The sequence below is a fragment of the Oncorhynchus mykiss genome, chromosome 23 (genome assembly GCF_013265735.2).
Source record: "Oncorhynchus mykiss isolate Arlee chromosome 23, USDA_OmykA_1.1, whole genome shotgun sequence".
NCBI lineage: Eukaryota > Metazoa > Chordata > Actinopteri > Salmoniformes > Salmonidae > Oncorhynchus > Oncorhynchus mykiss.
In genome coordinates, this window is record NC_048587.1 from 39,586,381 (window position 1) to 39,608,292 (window position 21,912).

The following is a 21,912-nucleotide window of genomic DNA, read 5'->3' on the forward strand; positions in this document are numbered from 1 at the left end:
ATGTCTCTGTAATAATTTGACACCTTACTCTGTAACGACAATGTTGTAGACCTGTCATACAGCTTCTTAACGTATCAACAAATGTTAAATGGTTATAAGATATGTCATGACAATGATTTTCTTGCCTTTTGACACTGCTTATAACACCTTAATTGTGTCATGAACATTTCATTGCCCATGTGACAAAGGTCATGAGACACTTTCAGGCCATGCCCATGTGACAAAGGTCATGAGACACTTTCAGGCCATGTGCTGCTTTCAAAGCATTCTCTGCACTGGGATCAGTTTTAGCCACTTTCAAAACACAACAGCCACTGGGAGTTAGCCTGGTTGACACGACCCACCTGATTCAGTGCATGGAGAGTTGTGGCCACACTGGTCTGGAAGGGAGGCAGTTTGTTAATGCAATATTCTCTCAGAAATTGTACGACAGGTTTGATTGATTCACTCATGTATTTTGTGGCTTGGGGGTTGAGACCTCTTGTTAGGATTTGAAAATCCAACTGTTGTAATGGAAGGGGGTGACACTTGGGGGCTGTGTGTGGCTTTGGGTGTTTGAGTGAAAAAGACGGAGAGACAATTAGCCCCCTTCATTATCAACACATTGTGCAGAGTCCAACAACATCAAAAAGACATTCCAGACTTTGAGGACTTTGAGAGTTAGGTGTTTGCCAGACTAACTGGGAGTGGGAATGGGGCCAGAATTTAATTATTTACTAATTTGTTACAAAAGAATCTCAATATTTGTGAACTGATTGAAGCTGTTGTTTAGAAGTTTGGATATGATGATGACGTTTCAACCTCCTGAATAGTTATTAATGGAACCAGTGAGCACCCTTATACTGGGCCTAATATAACCCTGGATCTTCCAACCAAGGTACCCATTAGAAAAACATGGCCTTGATATATTGATCTAGGTTTCCATTTCTATTGTTGTCTTTTCAATTAGAAATGGTAAAAGACCTCATGGTTCCAAAGGAAAGTGATCTTTGGAACTGAGCCAAGGCATTGCTAGGAGAGATCCAAGAAGTCGACCAGTAAGAGAGAGAGCTAGGGCTAGGCTATTAAGTATTGAGCCAATGGAAGGGCTGGTTATGGCTTAACTCGCAAAGTCAGGGAGAGGTGGAAAACAATCACTGAGGGAGAAAAAAAAACACTCATACCGCACTCATATTGGAGCTGAGGGGACAGAGAGCAACAAGCTCAAGGATTGAAACTGGACAGCTTCAAGAGAGGAAAAGTGATAATATCTATGAGATTGTTCTGATTCAGCTTGTATTGCTTTGAGCAGAGACATTAGTTGCAGGATATAACTTACAGGTAACAGAAGTGAAGATGTTTGCGGTGCACTTGCTCTCTTTCTATTTCTCCAAGCTGCAGGAGGACCAAATCAAGAAGGTGAGACATTTCTGAGATGTCAAGTGTTGTATTTGATCAGGAGCTTGTTTGTTATGGTTATGTATACATACTGTAAGTAGCCTAGTTACTATAGAAATACAGAATTTGGTGATACTGTAATCATGTCAGTTGTGTGTAATGCATGGGCAGGATTACTTTTTTTGTATTTTCTCCAACTTGTTTGTGAATTACAGAGCAAAGGATGGTTTACAGTTTCTAGAGAGAAACATTTGGCTAAAATGTTAGTTTGTAGGAATTAAATAATATTTGCTGGAGTTTCCAAATAGTTCATAGCAGTATTTACTGCAGTCTACAGGATTACTGTAAATGTATTTAATTTATGCCTGCATGTGAAATGTCTGTTTGAGTCAGTTGAAGCCTTTTGATGAGGAGGCCCTTCATTCAGGTATGAAATCCTGACTGGTGTGGTGGCTTAATGGGGCTACATTTATTTCACAATGTTGCCTAAGGAATGATTAACCTTGTTGCATTACTCATTTCCATGGATAGATAGTAGGGATTGCAAGACAAAAGGGGACCTTGTCCTCTGAAACCATGTTCATTGGAAAGGGATTTGTCATCACAGTTTGACAGCTTTAGATATGCAGTGCATTCGTAGAGTATTCAGACCCCTTCACTTTTTCCACATTTTGTTACGTTACAGCCTTATTCTAAAATTGATTAAATGCATTTTTTTCATCATAAATCCACACACAATACCCCATAATTGTCACGGTTTTCTGTATGAGAAGGAGAGTCGGACCAAAATGCAGCGTGTCGATTGCGATTCATGTTTAATGAAAAAACACACTAAACACAAACACTACAAAAACAATAAACGTAACGGAAACAGCCTATACTTGTGTAAACTAACACGGAACAAGGATATCAGGACAATCACCCACAACAAACTCAAAGAATATGGCTGCCTAAATATGGTTCCCAATCAGAGACAACGATAAACACCTGCCTCTGATTGAGAACCACTTCAGACAGCCATAGACTTAGCTAGAACACCCCACTAGCTACAATCCCCATACATACACACCACATACAAAAACCCATGCCACACCCTGGCCTGACCCAATACATGAAGAAAAACACAAAATACTTAGACCAGGGCGTGACAATAATGACAAAGCGAAAACAGGTTTTTAGAAATGTTTGCAAATGTATAAAATATGTAAATACCTTATTTACACAAGTATTCAGACCCTTTGCTATGAGACTTGAAATTGAGCTCAGGTGCATCCTGTTTACATTGATCATCCTTGAGATGTTTTTACAACTTGATTGGAGTACACCTGTGGAAAGTTCAATTGATTGAACATGATTTGGAAAGGCGCACACTTGTCTATATAAGGTTCCACAGTTGACAGTGCATGTCAGAGCAAAAACCAAGCCATGAGGTCAAAGGAATTGTCCATAGAACTCTGAGACAGGAATGTGTCAAGGCACAGATCTGGAGGAAATCAAGCACCGCTCATCACCTGGCCAATACCATCCCTACGGTAAACCATGGTGGTGGCAGCATCATGCTATGGGGATGTTTTTAAGCAGCAGGGACTGGGAGACTAGTCAGGATTGAGGGAAAGATGAACGGAGCAAAGTATGGAGAGATCCTTGATGAAAACCTGCTCCAAAGTACTTAGGACCTCAGACTGGGGTGATGGTTCACCTTCCAACAGGACAACAACCCTAAGCACACAGCCCAGACAACTCACGAGTGTGTCCTTGAGTGGCCCGGACTTGAACCCGATCAAACATCTCTGGAGAGACCTTAAAATATCTGTGCAGCGATATTTCCCATCCAACCTGACAGCTTGAGACGATCTGCAGAAAATAATGGGAGAAACTCCACAAAAACAAGTGTGCCAAGCTTGTAGCGTCATACCCAAGAAGACTCGAGGTAGTAATCGCTGCCCACGGTGCTTCAAGAAAGTACAGAGTAAAGGGTCTGAATACTTATGTAAATGTCATATTTTATACATTTGCAAAAATGTCTAAACCTGTTTTTGCTTTGTCATTATGGGGTGTTGTGGGTAGATTTGGGAAAAACTATTTAATCCATTTTAGAATAAGGCTGTAATGTAACAAAATGTGTTAAAAATGAAGGGGTCTGAATACTTTCCGAATGCACTGTATGTAAAGAGTTTAATGTCTTATATTCCATGTTTTACTTTCAAGTAGTCAGCTGTGTGGTTGTCATCAGGGGCTGAATCCGTATTCGGGATGAAAACTATCCCCATAATTAATGACTTTGGCATGATCATTTAAAACCAAAATATTGCATTCAATTCCTTTCCCACCGCATTAGTAACAGTTAAATCCCATGTGTCTTAGCCTCTTTTTTTAAACTCTTTCTTCTCATGCTCTGTATTAAACTGTTTGTTTGGTTTTGTTTGAAGTGTGGATACAGGAAACTAGAAGACAACTTTTTATTTTTTTTACACAGATGGGCCTCTGAGAAAGCATGGAACAGATTTGATTTTGGATTATAGGAGTTGTTTCAGGCATTATTCTGAATCATTCACACGTGCAAGGCTAACTTTACAATATTTATGTTTGGCCTTGGATGTAGTCAAGTCAGTCTATAGGTAGGTTCTTTGTCAGTTATTTGGCTAAAGATCAGTTGCACAGTGACTCTCCTACTCTTTGCCCCCCCCCCCCCCCCCCCCCCCCCCCCCCCCACCAGGTGGACAGGTTCCTGTATGCCATGCGTCTCTCCGATGACCAGTTAGTGGACATTTCAGCTCGCTTTCGTGCAGGGATGGAAAAAGGACTGTCCAGTGAAAGCAACGCTACAGCCGCGGTCAAGATGCTGCCCACACATGTCCTCTCAACCCCCGATGGATCAGGTGCTGACATGTCACTGATGACATTAATTAGTGAAACTACTGCTTTTGTCTGTCTGACACCATATACAGTGCATTCGGAAAGTATTCAGACCCCTTTGCCTTTTCCACATTTACAGCCTTATTCAAAAATTGAATAAAACATTTTTCCCCTCCTCAATCTACCCACAATACCCCATAATGACAAAGCAAAACAGGTTTTTAGACATTTTTACAAATGTAACAAATTTAAAACGAAAATGTCACATTTGCACAAGTATTCACACCCTTTACTCAGTACTTTTTTGAATCACCTTTGACAGAGATTACAACCTCAAGTTTTCTTGGGTAGGATGCTACAAGCTTGGCACACCTGTATTTGGGGAGTTTCTCCCAATCTTCTCTGCAGATCCTCTCAAGCTCTGTCAGGTTGGATGGTGGAGCGTGTCTGAACAGCTATTTTCAGGTCTCTCCAGAGATGTTTGATCGTGTTCAAGTCTGCGCTCTGGCTGGGCCACTCAAGGACATTCAGAGACTTGTCCCGAAGCCACTCCTGTGTTGTCTTGCCTGTGTGCTGAGGGTTGTTGTCCTGTTGGAAGGTGAACCTTTGTCCCAGTTTGAGGTCCTGAGCACTCTGGACAAGGTTTTCATCAAGGATCTTGCTGTACTCTCGCTGTACTGTTTCCGTTCATCTTTCCCTCGATCCTGACTAGTCTCCCAGTTACTGCCTCTGACAAACATCCCCACAGCATGACGCTGCCACCACCATGCTTCACCGTAGGGATGGTGCCAGATTTCCTCCAGACGTGAGGCTTGGCATTCAGGCCAAATAGTTCAATCTTGGTTTCATCAGACCAGAGAATCTTGTTTCTCATGGTCTGAGAGTCCCTTAGATGCCTGTTGGTAAACTCATACCATGTGCCTTTTACTGAGGACTAGCTTCCGTCTGTCCACTCTACCATAAAGGCCTGATTCGGTGGAATGCTGCAGAGATGGTTGTCCTTTTGGAAGATTCACAGATTTCCACAGAGGAACTCTTGAACTCTGTCAGAGTGACCATCGGGTTCTTGGTCACCTCCCTGACCAAGGCCCTTCTCCACCGATTGCTCAGTTTAGCCTCAACACAATCCTGTCTCGTGTGCCCTTCCAAATCATGTCCAATCAATTGAATTTACCACAGGGGGACTCCAATCAAGTTGTAGAAACATCTCAAGGATGATCAATGGAAACAGGATGCACCCGAGCACTATTTTGAGTCTTATAGCAGAGTCTGTATACATATAAATAAGGTATTTCAGTTTTTTATGTTTAATTAATTTGCACAAAAAGATGTCAGCATGGTATTGTGTGTACATTGATGAGGATTCTTTATTTTGATTTAACCCATTAAGACTGTAACGTAACAAAATGTGGAAAAGTCTAGGGGCCTGAATACTTTCCAAATGCACTGTATACAAAAGCATATACTCTAGACACCCCTTCAAATGAGTAGATTCGGCTATTTCAGCCACACCCGTTGTTGACAGGTACAACAAATCAAGCACACCGCCATGCAATCTCCATAGACAAACATTTGCAGTAGAATGGCGTTACTGAAGAGCTCAGTGACTTTCAATGTGGCACCGTTATAGGATGCCACCTCCAACTCGGTTTGTCAAATTTCTATCCTGCTAAAGCTGCCACGGTCAACTGTAAGTGTTATTGTGAAGTGGAAAAGTCTAGGAGCAACAACGGCTCAGCCACGATGTGGTAGGCCACACAAGCTCACAGAACGGGACCGCCAAGTGCTGAAGCACGTAACGTGTAAAAATAAAAGTCCTGTGTTTCAAAACCTACTCACTACCATGTTCCAAACTGCCTCTGGAAACAACGTCAGCACAATAACTGTTTGTCGGGAGCTTCATGAAATGGGTTTCCATGGCTGAGCAGCTGCACACAAGCCTAAGTTCACCATGTGCAATGCCAAGCGTCGACTGGAGTGGTGTAAAGCTCGCCACTATTGGAATCTGGTGCAGTGGAAACGCGTTCTCTGGAGTGATGAATGACACTTCACCATCTGGCAGTCCGACAGATGAATCTGGGTTTGGCGGATGCCCGGAGAATGCTACCTCCACGGATGCATAGTGCCAACTGTAAAACCTTTTGGTGGACAAATAATGGTCTGAGTATTGTATTTCATGGTTCGGGCTAGGCCCCTTCGTTCCAGTGAAGGGACATTTTTAACGCTACAGCATACAATGACATTCTAGATGGTTCTCTGCTTCCAACTTTGTGGAAACAGTTTGGGGAAGGCCCTTTCCTGTTTCAGCATGACAATTCCCCGTGCACAAATTAAAGAAATGGTTTGTCGGGATCGGTGTGGATGAACTTGATTGGCCTGCACAGAGCACTGACCTGAACCCCATCAAACACATTTGGGATGAATTGGAACGCTGACAGCAAGCCAGATCTAATCGCCCAACATTAGTGTGCGACCTCACTAATACTCTTGTGGCTGAATGGAAGCAAGTCCCTTCAGAAATGTTCCAACATCTAGTAGAAAGCCTTTCCAGAAGAGTGGAGACTGTTATAGCAGCAAAGGGGGGGACCAACTCCAAGCCCATGATTTTTTGGAATGAGATGCGGTGTCCACATACTTTTTGGTCATGTAGTGTATGTAACAACATGTTAATCATGTCTTTTTATTTTATATTTTCATCTTAATACATTCAGTTTTATGTGACAGGAGGTGTAGTGCTGTTTTATGAACAGGTGGTCAGTCAAAGTTAAATTTGTGTTGTCTCCACAGAGAAGGGAGAGTTCCTGGCTTTAGATCTGGGCGGCTCCAAGTTTAAAGTGCTCCAGGTGAAGGTGTCAGAGAATGGGAAGAGAAGGGTGGAGATGGAGAGTGAGACATACCCTATCCCAGAGGAACTCCTGAACGGTAGAGGGACTGAGGTGAGTAGAATGCAGGGTTGGGGAGTAACGGATTACATTTAATCCGTTAGATGTAATGGATTACAGAATTTCAGAAAGGTTTATTTTATATATAAAATGTATATCTCCATTGATTCTTGAAGAATATAACTTATAAATGCCTCATGAGCTTAGTTCAACTGTCACACTCCATGAGAACCCAAAATATAAGCTTGTTTTTCTCCAATGTTTGTAAACATTGTAAATGTAAACAAACACTGTACAGCCTCATAAACATGGTTAAAACAATAATGTTTATCATGGATGGTCAGTCCTTGAATCCATAGCTCTGTCTATTAATCTGAGAGTGGTTACATTTCTCCTTACCTATCCCTCAGCTTTTTACCAAAACAGAGGTGGGGCGACCGTTTTGTTATTGTTTCATCTGTGGATTTGCCCTTGAAACAGCTGCATATTATCAAGATATCAAAGTGTCACAAAAAGGTAAACAATAGGCCTATAGCAAATACAGCATATGACATTCATTTTTCACATGTAAATAGCACTTTTCAGTAGTCATGCAGTAGTTATTAAATTGCATTAGAGGTCCTAGAGTGTGGCTCCCCTTTTCTTTTTAAAGATAGAACAGCTGCCTCCTGTAAGACAAGGGGTGCAGTCTATGTGTATTTGTAAACAACAGCTGGTGCACAAAATCTAAGGAACTCTCAAGGTTTTGCTCGCATGAGGTAGAGTATCTCATGAAACCTGTAGACCACACTATTTACCAAGAGTTTTCATCTATATTCTTCATAGCTGTTTATTTGCCACCACAAACTGATGCTGGCACTAAGACTACACTAAATGAGCTGTATACGGCCATAAGCAAACAGGAAAATACTCATCCAGAGGCGGCGCTCCTAGTTGCCGGGTACTTTTAATGCGGGGAACATAAATCCGTTTTAATTCATTTCTCCCAGCATGTTACTTGTGCAACCAGAGGGGAAAAAACTGTAGACCACCTTTACTCCACACACAGAGATGCGTACAAAGCTCTCACCCACCCTCCATTTGGCAAATCTGACCACAATTCTATCCTCCTGATTCCTGCTTACAAGCAAAAACTAAAGCAGGAAGCACCAGTGACTCGGTCAATAAGAAAGTGGTCAGATGAAGCAGATGCTAAGCTAAAGGACTGTTTTGCTAGGACAGACTGGAATATGTTCCGGGATTCTTCGATGGCATTGAGGAGTACACCACATCAGTCACTGGCTTCATCAGTAAGTGCATCGATGACATCATCCCCACAGTGACCATATGTACATACTCCAACCAGAAGCCATGGATTACAGGTAACATCCGCACTGAGCTAATGGGTAGAGCTGCCGCTCTCAAGGAGCGGGACTCTAACCCGGAAGCTTATAAGAAATCCCGTTATGCCCTCCAACGAACCATCAAACAGGCAAAGCGTCAATACAGGACTGAGATTGAATCGTACTACACCGGCTCCGATGCTCGTCGAATGTGGCTGGGCTTGCAAACTATTACGGACTAGAAAAGGGAAGCACAGCTGCGAGCTGCCCATTGACACAAGCCTACCAGACGAGCTAAATTACTTCTATGCTTGCTTCGAGGCAAGTAACACTGAAACATGCATGAGAGCATCAGCTGTTCCAGACAACTGTGTGTTAACACTCTTCGTAGCCGATGTGAACAGATCAACATTCATAAGGCCGCAGGGCCAGACGGATTACCAGGACATGTACTGGTATGTCCAGCGCATGTACCAGGACATGTACCAGGACATGCACTGACCAACTGGCAAGTATCTTCACTGACATTTTCAACCCGTTCCTGACTGAGACTGTAATATCAACATGCTTCACCATTTTCCTTGTGCCCAAGAACACTAAGGTAACCTGCCTAAATGACTACCGACCCGTAGCACTCACATCTGTAGCCATGAAGTGCTTTGAAAGGCTGGTCATGGCTCACATCAACACCATTATCCCAAAAACCCTAGACCCACTCCAATTTGCATACCACCCCAACAGATCCACAGATGATGCAATCTCTATTGCACTCAACACTGCTCTTTCCCACCTGGACAAAAGGAACACCTACAGTGCCTTGCGAAAGTATTCGGCCCCCTTGAACTTTGCGACCTTTTGCCACATTTCAGGCTTCAAACATAAAGATATAAAACTGTATTTTTTTTGTGAAGAATCAACAACAAGTGGGACACAATCATGAAGTGGAATGACATTTTATTGGATATTTCAAACTTTTTTAACAAATCAAAAACTGAAAAATTGGGCGTGCAAAATTATTCAGCCCCCTTAAGTTAATACTTTGTAGCGCCACCTTTTGCTGCGATTACAGTTGTAAGTCGCTTGGGGTATGTCTCTATCAGTTTTGCACATCGAGAGACTGAAATTTTTTCCCATTCCTCCTTGCAAAACAGCTCGAGCTCAGTGAGGTTGGATGGAGAGCATTTGTGAACAGCAGTTTTCAGTTCTTCCCACAGATTCTTGATTGGATTCAGGTCTGGACTTTGACTTGGCCATTCTAACACCTGGATATGTTTATTTTTGAACCATTCCATTGTAGATTTTGCTTTATGTTTTGGATCATTGTCTTGTTGGAAGACAAATCTCCGTCCCAGTCTCAGGTCTTTCGCAGACTCCATCAGGTTTTCTTCCAGAATTTTCCTGTATTTGGCTCCATCCATCTTCCCATCAATTTTAACCATCTTCCCTGTCCCTGCTGAAGAAAAGCAGGCCCAAACCATGATGCTGCCACCACCATGTTTGACAGTGGGGATGGTGTGTTCAGGGTGATGAGCTGTGTTGATTTTACGCCAAACATAACGTTTTGCATTGTTGCCAAAAAGTTCAATTTTGGTTTCATCTGACCAGAGCACCTTCTTCCACATGTTTGGTGTGTCTCCCAGGTGGCTTGTGGCAAACTTTAAACAACACTTTTTATGTATACGACAATATACGACTGATTGTTGTCCTATGGACAGAGTCTCCCACCTCAGCTGTAGATCTCTGCAGTTCATCCAGAGTGATCATGGGCCTCTTGGCTGCATCTCTGATCAGTCTTCTCCTTGTATGAGCTGAAAGTTTAGAGGGACGGCCAGGTCTTGGTAGATTTGCAGTGGTCTGATACTCCTTCCATTTCAATATTATCGCTTGCACAGTGCTCCTCCGGATGTTTAAAGCTTGGGAAATATTTTTGTATCCAAATCCGGCTTTAAACTTCTTCACAACAGTATCTCGGACCTGCCTGGTGTGTTCCTTGTTCTTCATGATGCCCTCTGCGCTTTTGAAGGACCTCTGAGACTATCACAGTGCAGCTGCATTTATACGGAGACTTGATTACACACAGGTGGATTGTATTTATCATCATTAGTCATTTAGGTCAACATTGGATCATTCAGAGATCCTCACTGAACTTCTGGAGAGAGTTTGCTGCACTGAAAGTAAAGGGGCTGAATAATTTTGCACGCCCAATTTTTCAGTTTTTGATTTGTTAAAGTTTGAAATATCCAATAAATGTCGTTCCACTTCATGATTGTGTCCTACTTGTTGTTGATTCTTCACAAAAAAATACAGTTTTATATCTTTATGTTTGAAGCCTGAAATGTGGCAAAGGTCGCAAAGTTCAAGGGGGCCGAATACTTTCGCAAGGCACTGTATATGAGAATGCTATTCATTGACTACAGCTCAGCGTTCAACACCATAGTGCCCTCTAAAGCTCATCAATAAGCTAAGGGCCCTGGAACTAAACACCTCCCTCTACAACTGGATCCTGGACTTTCCGACGGGCCGCCCCCAGGTGGTAAAGGTAGGTAACAACACATTCGCCATGCTGCTCCTCAACACAGGGGCCCCTCGGGGTGCGTGCTCAGTCCCCTCCTGTACTCCCTGTTCACTCATGACTGCATGGCCAGGCATGACTCCAACACCACCATCAAGTTTGCTGATGACACAACAGTGGTAGGCCTGATCAACGATGAGACAGTATATAGGGAGGAGGTCAGAGACCTGGCCGTGTGGTGCCAGGTTAACAACCTCACCCTCAACATGATCAAACAAAGCGGATGATTGTGGGCTACGGGAAAATGAGGACAGAGCACACCCCTATTCTCATCGATGGGGCTGTAGTGGAGCAGGTTGAGAGCTTCGAGTTCTTTGGTGTCCACATCACCAACAAACTATCATGGTCCAAACACACCAAGGCAGTTGTGAAGAGGGGCACGACAAAGCCTATTCCCCCCTCAGGAGACTGAAAAGGTTTGGCATGGGTCCTCAGATCCTCAAAAAGTTCTACAGCTGCACCATCGAGAGCATCCTGACTGGTTGTGTCACCGCCTGGTATGGCAACTGCTCGGTCTCCAACAGCAAGGCACTACAGAGGGTAGTGCCTACGGCCCAGTACATTACTTGGGCCAAGCTTCCTGCCATCCAGGACCTCTATACCAGGCAGTGTCAGAGGAAGGCCCTAAAAATTGTCAAAGACTCCAGCCATCCTAGTCAGACTGTTCTCTTTGTGCTACCGCATGGCAAACGGTACCGGAGCGCCAAATCTAGGTCCAAAATGCTTCTTAACAGCTTCTACCCCCAAGCTATAAGACTCCTGAAGTCTGAGCCATACAGCTCGGAAGTCACCTTTCACTGAGAATGGAAGCTTTTCCCTTCTGTTCTAATCTATTTGAAATTTCCAAATTGCCAAATTTTCTGTCATTGGTTGGCTTCCCACGGATACTTTTTTAACCAGAAAAGTCAGACCCCCACTTTCTGAGAACTGAATCATCACACATTTCATCAGGATCTTTGTGTCAGGACATTTTTGGTTAGTCAACACAGCTCCATTCTGTTCATTTCCCAAGCACTGTGATGACGCACATGACAAATCAGCTGTTTTCGTAGATGGTTTCAGTGGAAACAAGTACACTATCTGTCTCTCTTTGCACACAGATCTACGCCTATAAATATACAATCAAATAATGATTATGGAGCTTGACAGGGAAGCTGATCTTTCAGCAGGGATGCCATTTCATCAAGAAGATGCAGCAGGCATCTGAGCTAGCATTTTCCCAATGGTGCTGGGCAGTTATGTGGGCAGAGTTCGAGAGAACTAATAGGTCTACAGCATAAAGGAGGCCAATACTGCATGGCAAATCTAGGAAGTAATTCAGAAGGAATCAGAGTACTTTACTCATTTAGAGTAATCAGATTACATTACTGTAATTAGTCACAGATTACATGTTGTAAGTCATCTGTCCAACCCTGTCTCTTTTACAGATGTTTGATCATGTTGCAGAGTCTCTGAAAGACTTCCTGCAAAAGAAGCACATCAACCAGAAGAGGAAAGCTTTGGGCTTCACCTTCTCTTTCCCTTGTGGACAGTCCAAAATAGATGAGGTATTTATGCAATATGCCACGAGAGGGTGTGGTATATGATCAATATACCACGGCTAAGGGCTGTTCTTAAGCACGACGCAACGGGGAGTGCCTGGATACAGCACTTATCTCTGGTATATTGGCCATATAACACAAACCCCAGAGGTGCCATATTGCTATTATACATATATACGTTCTTTTAATTTTATTTTTAATTTAAAAAAATGATATATATATATTTAACTTTTATTTAACTAGGCAAGTCAGTTAAGAACAAATTCTTATTTACAATGATGGCTTAGGGACAGTGGGTTAACTACCTTGTTCAGGGGCAGAATGACAGATTTTTACCTTGTCAGCTCGGGGATTCGATCTAGCAACCTTTCAGTTACTGGCCCAACACTCTAACCACTAGGCTAGAAACTGTTTACCAAGGTAATTAGAGCAGTAAAAAGAAACATTTTGTCATACCCGTGGTATATGGTCTGATATACCACGGCTGTCAGCCAATCAGCATTCAGGCCTCGAACCACCCAATTTATAATTAACACTACAGCCTAGGTTATTGATTAGATGTCTCTTTACTCTACTCTAGATACTCGCATTAAGATATGATTCCCATTGTAATATCACTCCAAAAATATCAGATGGGCTCCAATTGATTATCAGTAAAAACCAGCTACCTGCAAGCCACTTTCATATGATGTAACAGTAGGTGTGACAAACTTGTTAATTGTGTGACTATCTATTCATAGTGTAATCCTTGCTTTCTTTCAACAATCAAAACCTGTTTCAGGGAGTGCTGTTGTCATGGTCAAAGAACTACAAGGCCAGAGGAGTCCTGGGGACCAATGTGGTGCAATCCTTGAGACAGGCCATTGATAGAGTCGGGGTATTAAGAGATCTTATTCACTACTTATTATCACTCAGTTCATTTTTTTCTTGCATTTCTGTATATACTACAGTATATATAAAAAAAGGAATTTGTCAATTAAAACACCAGCCAACACTGTTTATAGGGAATCAATGTGGATGTCCTGGCCCTTGTTAATGACACAGTGGGAACCATGATGACCTGTGGCTATGACGACCAGCGTTGTGAAGTGGGGGTCATCATAGGTCAGCCTGATATTAATTTGCACCCTTCATTCAGAATGGTAATTTCATTGTCAGTATTATTAGCCTACAAATAGTCTTTCTCACCATCGCTGTAATCTCAGGCACAGGTACTAATGCTTGCTACATGGAGGAGCTGAGACACATTGACTTGGTGGAGGGAGACGAGGGCAGGATGTGCATCAACACAGAGTGGGGAGCCTTCGGGGACGATGGGACACTCGATGACTTCATTACACACTTTGACCGAGAGATTGATGCTGCCTCCACCAACCCAGGGAAGCAACTGTAAGCACCAAAATCCATAACCAACCATATTGGAAATATATTAGATATCATTGTAAACATTCTGAGTAAACCAACAATATGGTTTCCCTTTATTTACAATTGACGGAATAGGAATGTAAATAAAGACTGTTAACACTAGTTTGTTGCTCTGGCAGGTTTGAGAAGATGGTGAGTGGGATGTACATGGGGGAGTTGGTGAGACTCATTCTGTTAAAGATGGCCAAGAAGGGACTACTGTTTGATGGCAGAGTTTCCGATGCTCTACGCACCAAAGGGAAATTTCAGACCAAACACATCACTTTAATTGAACAGTAAGAGCATTTTCCATGAGTCTTAATGCTCACGCTATTATTTGTACTAATTTTCACAGACATTATTCAGGGTAATGTATGTTAAACTGTGATAACTATGTCAGGACTATACTTCCAGGTACAAAGACGGGCTGAAGAACACCAGGGAAATCCTTACGGAGCTCGGCCTGTCTCCCTCAGCAGATGATTGCCTTGCCGTCCAACACGTCTCCACCATCGTGTCCTTCAGGTCAGCTAACCTCTGCGCTGCCGCGCTGGCTGCCATCCTCACCCGCATCCGCGAGAACAGGAAGCTGAAGAGCTTGCGGATCACTGTTGGGGTTGACGGAACTGTCTACAGAACACATCCACAGTATGTAGCCATAAGTCACGGAAGGTTTCTGCTCAGAGTGGCAGTTTTCATCTTTGCCTGTGAACGCTGACAATAAACTCTCTCCCTCTCTGTCTCTTTCTCTCCCTCCAAGGTACCCCAAGAGGCTCCACAAGGTGGTGCGCCAGTTGGTGCCAGAGTGCCATGTGCGCTTTGTGCTGTCTGAGAGTGGTAGCAGTAAGGGGGCTGCTATGGTCACAGCGGTGGCTCAGAGGCTGGCGGCCCAGAGGAGGGAGATCAACGACACTCTTGCTCTACTCAGCCTGAGTCCAGAGAACCTCCAGCAAGTCAGGGACAAGATGAGAGTGGAGCTAGAGAGAGGCCTTAGGAGGGATTCTCACAGAACTGCCTCTGTTAAAATGCTGCCCTCCTTTGTGTACAGGATACCTGATGGGACAGGTGAGAGGACTGGCTACAGATTGCTATGCAATGGATCTAAAGGTTTACCTTGTTGTTCATAATGCAGAACTTTATCATGTTATTACCATGCTATAACCCATTATTACACTTTATTCTCTACTTTCACCTAAACAGTTTATGAAATGTTGCTGTCTAAAATCACATCATTAGGTGCAAGTTGTTTAATTTAAGGTCAAGTGATTACAAAGTTTATTATTGCAGAGCGAGGAAAGTACTTGGCGTTGGACCTGGGAGGAACTAACTTCCGGGTGTTGGTGGTGAAGATCCGGAGTGGAATACGCAAGTCTGTCCGCATGTACAACAAGATCTACGCCATCCCTCTGGAGATCATGCAGGGCACAGGAGAGGAGGTGAGCGCCCCCCCCCCCCCCCCCCCCCCCCCCCTGCTGACTGCTAACTAGGTCCCTAACCCCTTAGTCTGACAAACTCTTTGTTTCTAGCTGTTCGACCACATTGTCCAGTGCATCTCAGATTTCCTGGACTACATGGGGATGAAGAATACTCGTCTCCCGCTTGGTTTCACCTTTTCTTTCCCCTGCAGACAGACAGGAATCGATAAGGTAAAAGTACAATCGTCATGATGAAGAAATCATCTTCAATGCCAAAGAATGGCAGTTATTTCAATGCCTGGTGTGCTTAATCAGGGTAAGTCATTCCATGATTAAGTATGTTACCACTCGCCATTGTAATACTTCCTTCCTCAGGGAAGTTTGGTTAGCTGGACCAAAGGGTTCAAAGCCACAGACTGTGAAGGAAATGATGTTGTGGAAATGCTCCGGGAGGCTATCAAAAGACGGAATGTGAGTGAAATGGAACAAGACCAACTGTTTTCTGGAATAGGTAGTCTGGAAAACATATACTATTGCCCATTATGAAAGTGTATGTAAACACTTCCGTTCAAAAGTTTGGGGTCACTTAGAAATGTCCTTGTTTTTGAAAGAAAAGCAAGTTTTTTTGTCCATTAAAATAACATCAAATTGATCAGAAATACAGTGTAGACATTGTTCATGTTGTAAATGACTATTGTACTATTGTAGCTTCTTTTAAATCAAATTGTATTTGTCACATACACATGGTTAGCAGATGTTAATGTGAGTGTAGCAAAATGCTTGTGCTTCTAGTTCCGACAATGCAGTACTAACCAACAAGTAATCTAACCTAACTATTTCACAACAACTACCTTATACACACAAGTGTAAAGGGATGAAAAATATGTACATGAAAATATGAGTGATGGTACAGAACGGCATAGGCAAGATGCAGTAGATGGTATTGAGTACAGTATGTACATATGAGATGATTTAATGTAGGGTATGTAAACATTATATTAAGTGGCATTGTTTAAAGTGGCTAGTGATACAGGGGGGCAAAAAAGTATTTAGTCAGCCACCAATTGTGCAAGTTCTCCCACTTATAAAGATGAGAGAGGCCTATTTTCATCATAGGTACACTTCAACTATGACAGACAAAATGGAGAAAAAAAAATCCAGAAAATCACATTGTAGGATTTTTATTGAATTTATTTGCAAATTATGGTGGAAAATAAGTATTTGGTCACCTACAAACAAGTGTACCTATGATGAAAATTACAGGCCTCATCTTTTTAAGTGGGAGAACTTGCACAATTGGTGGCTGACTAAATACTTTTTTGCCCCACTGTATATTTTTTACATGTATTTTTCCATTATTAAAGTGGCTGTAGTTGAGTCAGTATGTTGGCAGCAGCATCTCAATGTTAGTGGTGGCTGTTTAACAGTCTGATGGCCTTGAGATAGAAGCTGTTTTACAGTCTCTCGGTCCCTGCTTCGATGCACCTGTACTGACCTCACCTTCTGGATGATAGCGGGGTGAACAGGCAGTGGCTCGGGTGATTGTTTTCCTTGATGATCTTTATGGCCTTCCTTTGATATCGGGTGGTGTAGGTGTCCTGGAGGGCAGGTAGTTTGCCCCCGGTGATGCGTTGTGCAGACCTAACTACCCTCTGGAGAGCCTTACGGTTGTGGGCGGAGCAGTTGCCGTACCAGGCGGTGATACAGCCCGACAGGATGCTCTCGATTGTGCATCTGTAAACGTTTTTGGTGACAAGCTTTTGGTGACAAGCCAAATTTATTCAGCCTCCAGAGTTTGAAGCGCTGCAGTGCCTTCTTCACCACGCTGTCTGTGTGGGTGGACCAATTCAGTTTACTACTCCCTTCACAGAACAGCCTAAACTGGCTCTAACCAGAATATAAAGAGGAGTGGGAGGCCCTGGGGGACAACTGAGCAAGAAGACAAGTACATTAGTGTCTAGTTTGAGAAACAGACACCCCAAGGCTTGACTCTTCACTGTTGACGTTGAGACTGATGTTTTGCGGGTACTATTTAATGAAGCTGCCAGCTGAGAACTTGTGAGGCGCCTGTTTCTCAAACTAGACACTAATGTACTTGTCCTCTTGCTCAGTAGTGCACCGGGGCCTCCCACTCTTCTTTCTATTCTGGTTAGGGCCAGTTTGCCCTGTTCTGTGAAGGGAGTAGTACACAGCGTTGTACAAGATCTTCCGTTTCTTGGCAATTTCTTGCATGGAATAGCCATCATTTCTCAGAACAAGAATAGACTGACAAGTTTCAGAAGAAAGTTATTTGTTTCTGGCCATTTTGAGCCTTAATCGAACCAACAAATGCTGATGCTCCAGATACTCAACAAGTCTAAAGGCCATTTTTATTGCTTCCTTAATCAGCATAACAGTTTTCAGCTGTGCTAACATAATTGCAAAATGGTTTTCTAATGATCAATTAGCCTTTTAAATTACTTGGATTAGCTAAGACAACATGCCATTGGAACTCAGGAGTGATGGTTGCTGATAATGGGCTTTTTTATGCCTATATTGGTATTCCATATTCCATTCCATGCCGTTTCCAGCTACAATAGTCATTTACAACATGAACAATGTCTACACTGTATTTCTGATCCAATTTGATGTTATTTTAATGGACAAAAAAATGTGCTTTTCTTTCAAAAACAAGGACATTTCTAAGTGACCCCAAACTTTTGAACGGTAGTATAGGTCAAAAGTAATATTTTGTTTCCTGTAGGAATTTGATCTTGACATTGTTGCCGTGGTGAATGACACAGTGGGCACAATGATGACATGTGCATATGAAGACCCCAAGTGTGAGATAGGACTCATTGCTGGTATGTAGGGCCTATTCTCAGCCCTGGTGGTTTTTCATTGTACTATAGAGTGACGTATGTATGATCTTAGTGTGAAATGCTGCCCCCTAGGAACGGGGAGTAATGTGTGCTACATGGAGGAGATGAGGAACATTGAGATGGTGGAGGGGGACGAGGGACAGATGTGTGTGAACACAGAGTGGGGCGGTTTTGGCGAGAATGACTGCATAGAGGACATCCGGACCAGGTTTGACAGAGAAGTAGATGAGGGGTCATTGAACAACGGCAAACAAAGGCAAGTTGTTAACATCCAAACCTGACTGACCACTTCCTGTACCACTACAGGACACATCCTGACTGACTACTTCCTGTACCTCTAGAGGACACATCCAGACCTGACCTACCACTTCCTGTACCACTACAGGACACATCCAAACCTGACCTACCACTTCCTGTACCACTACAGGACACATCCTGACCTACCACTTCCTGTACCACTAATATGAATTAGTTATTCAAGCATGCAAAAGGGAGATGCTTAATTAATGCTTGTGGACACTGTCCCGTAATCAGGTTTGGTCAAGGTTCTACAAGTATCTACATGATAAATGTTAGTTCTGCAACTGTGCAAAGAGACATGCATTCATTTTCCCTAACACATCATCTTTTAAAAAGGCTTTATTACAATTATGCTTGACCATATTTTGGTTAATAGGAGGTCTAGACTATTGGCACAGTGAAATATTGAATAATTGAAGCTGTTTTGCATGTTGACTATTTCATGTCATATCTTGTTGCCCCAGGTTTGAGAAGATGACAAGTGGTATGTACTTGGGGGAGATAGTGAGGCAGATTCTCATCGACCTAACCAGGAGAGGTCTTCTGTTCCGAGGCCACATCACAGAGCCTCTGAAGACCAGGGGCATCTTCGAGACCAAGTTCCTGTCCCAAATAGAGAGGTACAGAGTTGTATAAATGATCACGTAGTACAGCAACTCAGGCCTGTAATAGTAGACAGATCGAATGTAAATCTACATGGGATATAGGATTACTAATATGAATATTTGAACATGTGCTTTTAAAGCTGGTTAGGAATACTTAAGTATTTACAGTTGCATGAATAGGCTTTTATACTATGGTTTCCCGAAACGTAATAAAATGTTTTGCAATGGGAACCGTTTACTCCAAATGGAAAACATTTTGCAACGAAAACTAGAGTTTCTATTGGGCAAATTCAGGTGGGTCCCTCCCTGTTGTGTACTGTTTGCTTCTGTTTGTGTTTCTGTTTGCTTATGAATGCCTCTGTTTGGTTCCTTCGGTTCTGAGTCCCTGCCCATCTTCCGAAAACATTTAAAAAACGTACCTATTCACAAAGTATCTTGATTAATCCCACAGGACCCCTCACCCCTACCCTTGTGTTTCTCGTGCTTGTCTTTTCTTAATAGCACTGACTTTGCTGATAGCTACTTTGAGGAAAAAATTACTTACTATGACTGTGATTTGTGGTTGTCTCTCCGAGCTAGCTACCTTAAGATGAATGCACTAAATGTAAGTCGCTCTGGACTAAAATGTAAAATGTGGTGAATACACCCCAGGTGTACAAGAATATCAAGTGTGTGACTCCTCTATCTCCACCCAGTGACCGGTTGGCGCTACTGCAGGTGAGGTCCATCCTGCAGCAGCTGGGTCTGGACAGCACATGTGATGACAGTATCATCGTCAAGGAGGTGTGTGGTACAGTGTCCCGCCGGGCGGCTCAGCTCTGTGGAGCCGGAATGGCCGCCATTGTCGACAAAATCAGAGAGAACCGTGGGCGGAACCAAATGAACATCACCGTGGGGGTGGACGGAACACTCTACAAGCTGCATCCACAGTGAGTAGCCACCAGGGGCAAGGGATATTTAGATTTAACAGGGTTATAATTATTCTTGAACAGACGGCAGAGTTTTGTTTATGTCGAAGGGGAGATAGTATTTCCGGTCAGATGAGAGTGCAACACAGCAAGGAAATCAACCCTCCGCCTCTAAGCCAGGAGTCAAATTAAGCCCTAGTTCAGACTTTGGCACAGTTTTAAAGAACAACACATCTAACACAGTACCTCTTGAACTGTGCAGCTTTTCCAGAATCCTCAAGGACACGGTCAAGGCTCTGGCGCCACAGTGTGACGTGGAGTTTGTCCTATCAGAAGATGGCAGTGGCAAAGGGGCCGCCCTCATCACAGCTGTGGCGCGTGGAGAGAATTAACACAAAATTAGACCTCGTTTATGCACAATATTTTGTGCCAAACACACAAAGGAATTGGTAACCTTGTGGTTCTTCCTCATCGTCATCTGCCATTGTAAATGTAATGTATGGAAGGTGTGATGCTGTGCAATATTCTCTGGCCATAGTACCACTGCAATATAATAAAATGGCTACTGTTAAAATTCTGTCTGTATTGGGATTCTCCACCTCTACACTGCTAAAACCTATCCAGACCCTCTTGCAAAACATTGAATGGGTTAGGACGAAGGAGAAAAGGTAGGGAGCAGATTGAGACTCGCTGCTACTATCTAGATGTGTTATTGCTTTGTTTTGAAATGGTCCTCATGCTCTCAGCAGACAGGGACAGCAATGGGAGTGGGCCAGAGCAGAGGGTGTTGGAAAATGGAATGGATCAGACTGTAATGTCATAACAACACTATTCAGCATTGTGATGATCTGGTTAGTGAAGTCTGAGGAAGTTAAACTTGCAACTTTGTTCAAGCTCTCCATATGCAACAGAGTATGTGTCAACTTGTGTGATGCTTTTTTATTTTAGATATCAACAGGACTAATTCCACTTATATGAATATGTTAGTACTGAAGGAAATCCCTATCTCCATGTACAGAATGTACCCATTAAAGGTATGTGTATTCAATAAACTACTCCAAATAATACAATTGAAATGCCATGTTTGTGGAATGTATACCTTCTCTGTAGAGATTCTAGCATGTGTTGAGGAAGACATATTGGCATGATCAGTGGCTTATAGCTGTTTCCAAATCTATATTCAATTGTCACATCGTGTAGAATTCAATTACACAACCACGTTAATAATTTTTAGTCATATCCTGGGTTACAACATTGGAATGCCCCCTCTTATATTGGCTAAATTAAGCCCCTAGTGGGATTAAATGGAAGGGTTAAACCAGGGCAGCTGCATGCTTCGTCAACAGACCATGCGCAGTAGTAGAGGGAACCTCACGCACACTAATCCCTCTCTGTCCTAGCAGTGATCTAGCCTCCTGGGCCAATTATTCAGCTCACTTAGGTAGAGGGGCTGCTGCATGCTGTAGGGGGCACCTTGCAAAACCAAATTCTAAACAGCACCCCTGTGGATAGGCATGTAAATAATATAAATACTATGCACTGACATACATGCCCCCTGTAAATACTTTATACAGCATAGGATGATTATTATGATTGTGTCTGGCAGATTAAGGATTAAGTGTAGCCTTTGTTGCACCTTTGGCTGAAAATATTTGGGTGCATTCATTCAGTATTCTTGTTTGTGATGTTGTAACAGTAAGAGCTTTCAGTCAGAAATATCACAAGGGGAATCAGCATAGATGTGTGGTTCTGAAGGACTTCAGACACACTGGGCCCAGCAAAGTAGCGTAGTCACCGTTTGATTATATAATGAATCACCTTCTCTTAAATCCCGGCTAATCCTATCTGGTAGCACAGATTTACATTGAG

The 21,912-nt window shown here is 42.9% G+C and overlaps 1 protein-coding gene across 3 annotated transcripts; it reads left to right on the forward strand.

The window, feature by feature from the left end:
* The first annotated feature begins 158 nt into the window (after positions 1-158).
* Positions 159-21,119, forward strand: hkdc1 (hexokinase domain containing 1). 3 transcript variants are annotated; one of them, XM_036960430.1, is made up of 18 exons: positions 159-1,398; positions 4,094-4,256; positions 7,021-7,169; positions 12,437-12,556; positions 13,332-13,427; positions 13,555-13,654; positions 13,756-13,939; positions 14,095-14,250; positions 14,369-14,602; positions 14,715-15,019; positions 15,242-15,390; positions 15,481-15,600; positions 15,745-15,840; positions 18,113-18,212; positions 18,303-18,486; positions 18,995-19,150; positions 19,831-20,064; positions 20,306-21,119. In XM_036960430.1, the coding sequence occupies exons 1-18, from the start codon at positions 1,336-1,338 to the stop codon at positions 20,433-20,435; spliced, it is 2,739 nt and encodes a 912-aa protein (XP_036816325.1). In that variant the 5' UTR covers positions 159-1,335; the 3' UTR covers positions 20,436-21,119. The 3 variants fall into 3 exon arrangements, with proteins under 3 accessions (XP_036816325.1, XP_036816327.1, XP_036816328.1); XM_036960432.1 differs by lacking the exon at positions 4,094-4,256; XM_036960433.1 differs by lacking the exons at positions 19,831-20,064; positions 20,306-21,119 and having other exon boundaries at positions 18,303-18,438; positions 18,537-19,032.
* The last annotated feature ends 793 nt before the right edge of the window (positions 21,120-21,912 follow it).

Coding starts and splice junctions, on each gene's coding strand:
- hkdc1 (XM_036960430.1), top strand. CDS start 1,336: ATGTTTGCGGTGCACTTGCTCTCTTTCTATTTCTCCAAGCTGCAGGAG. Junction 1,399..4,093: donor AGGAGGACCAAATCAAGAAG/GTGAGACATTTC, acceptor CCCCCCCACCAG/GTGGACAGGTTCCTGTATGC. Junction 15,020..15,241: donor CAGGATACCTGATGGGACAG/GTGAGAGGACTG, acceptor TTATTATTGCAG/AGCGAGGAAAGTACTTGGCG.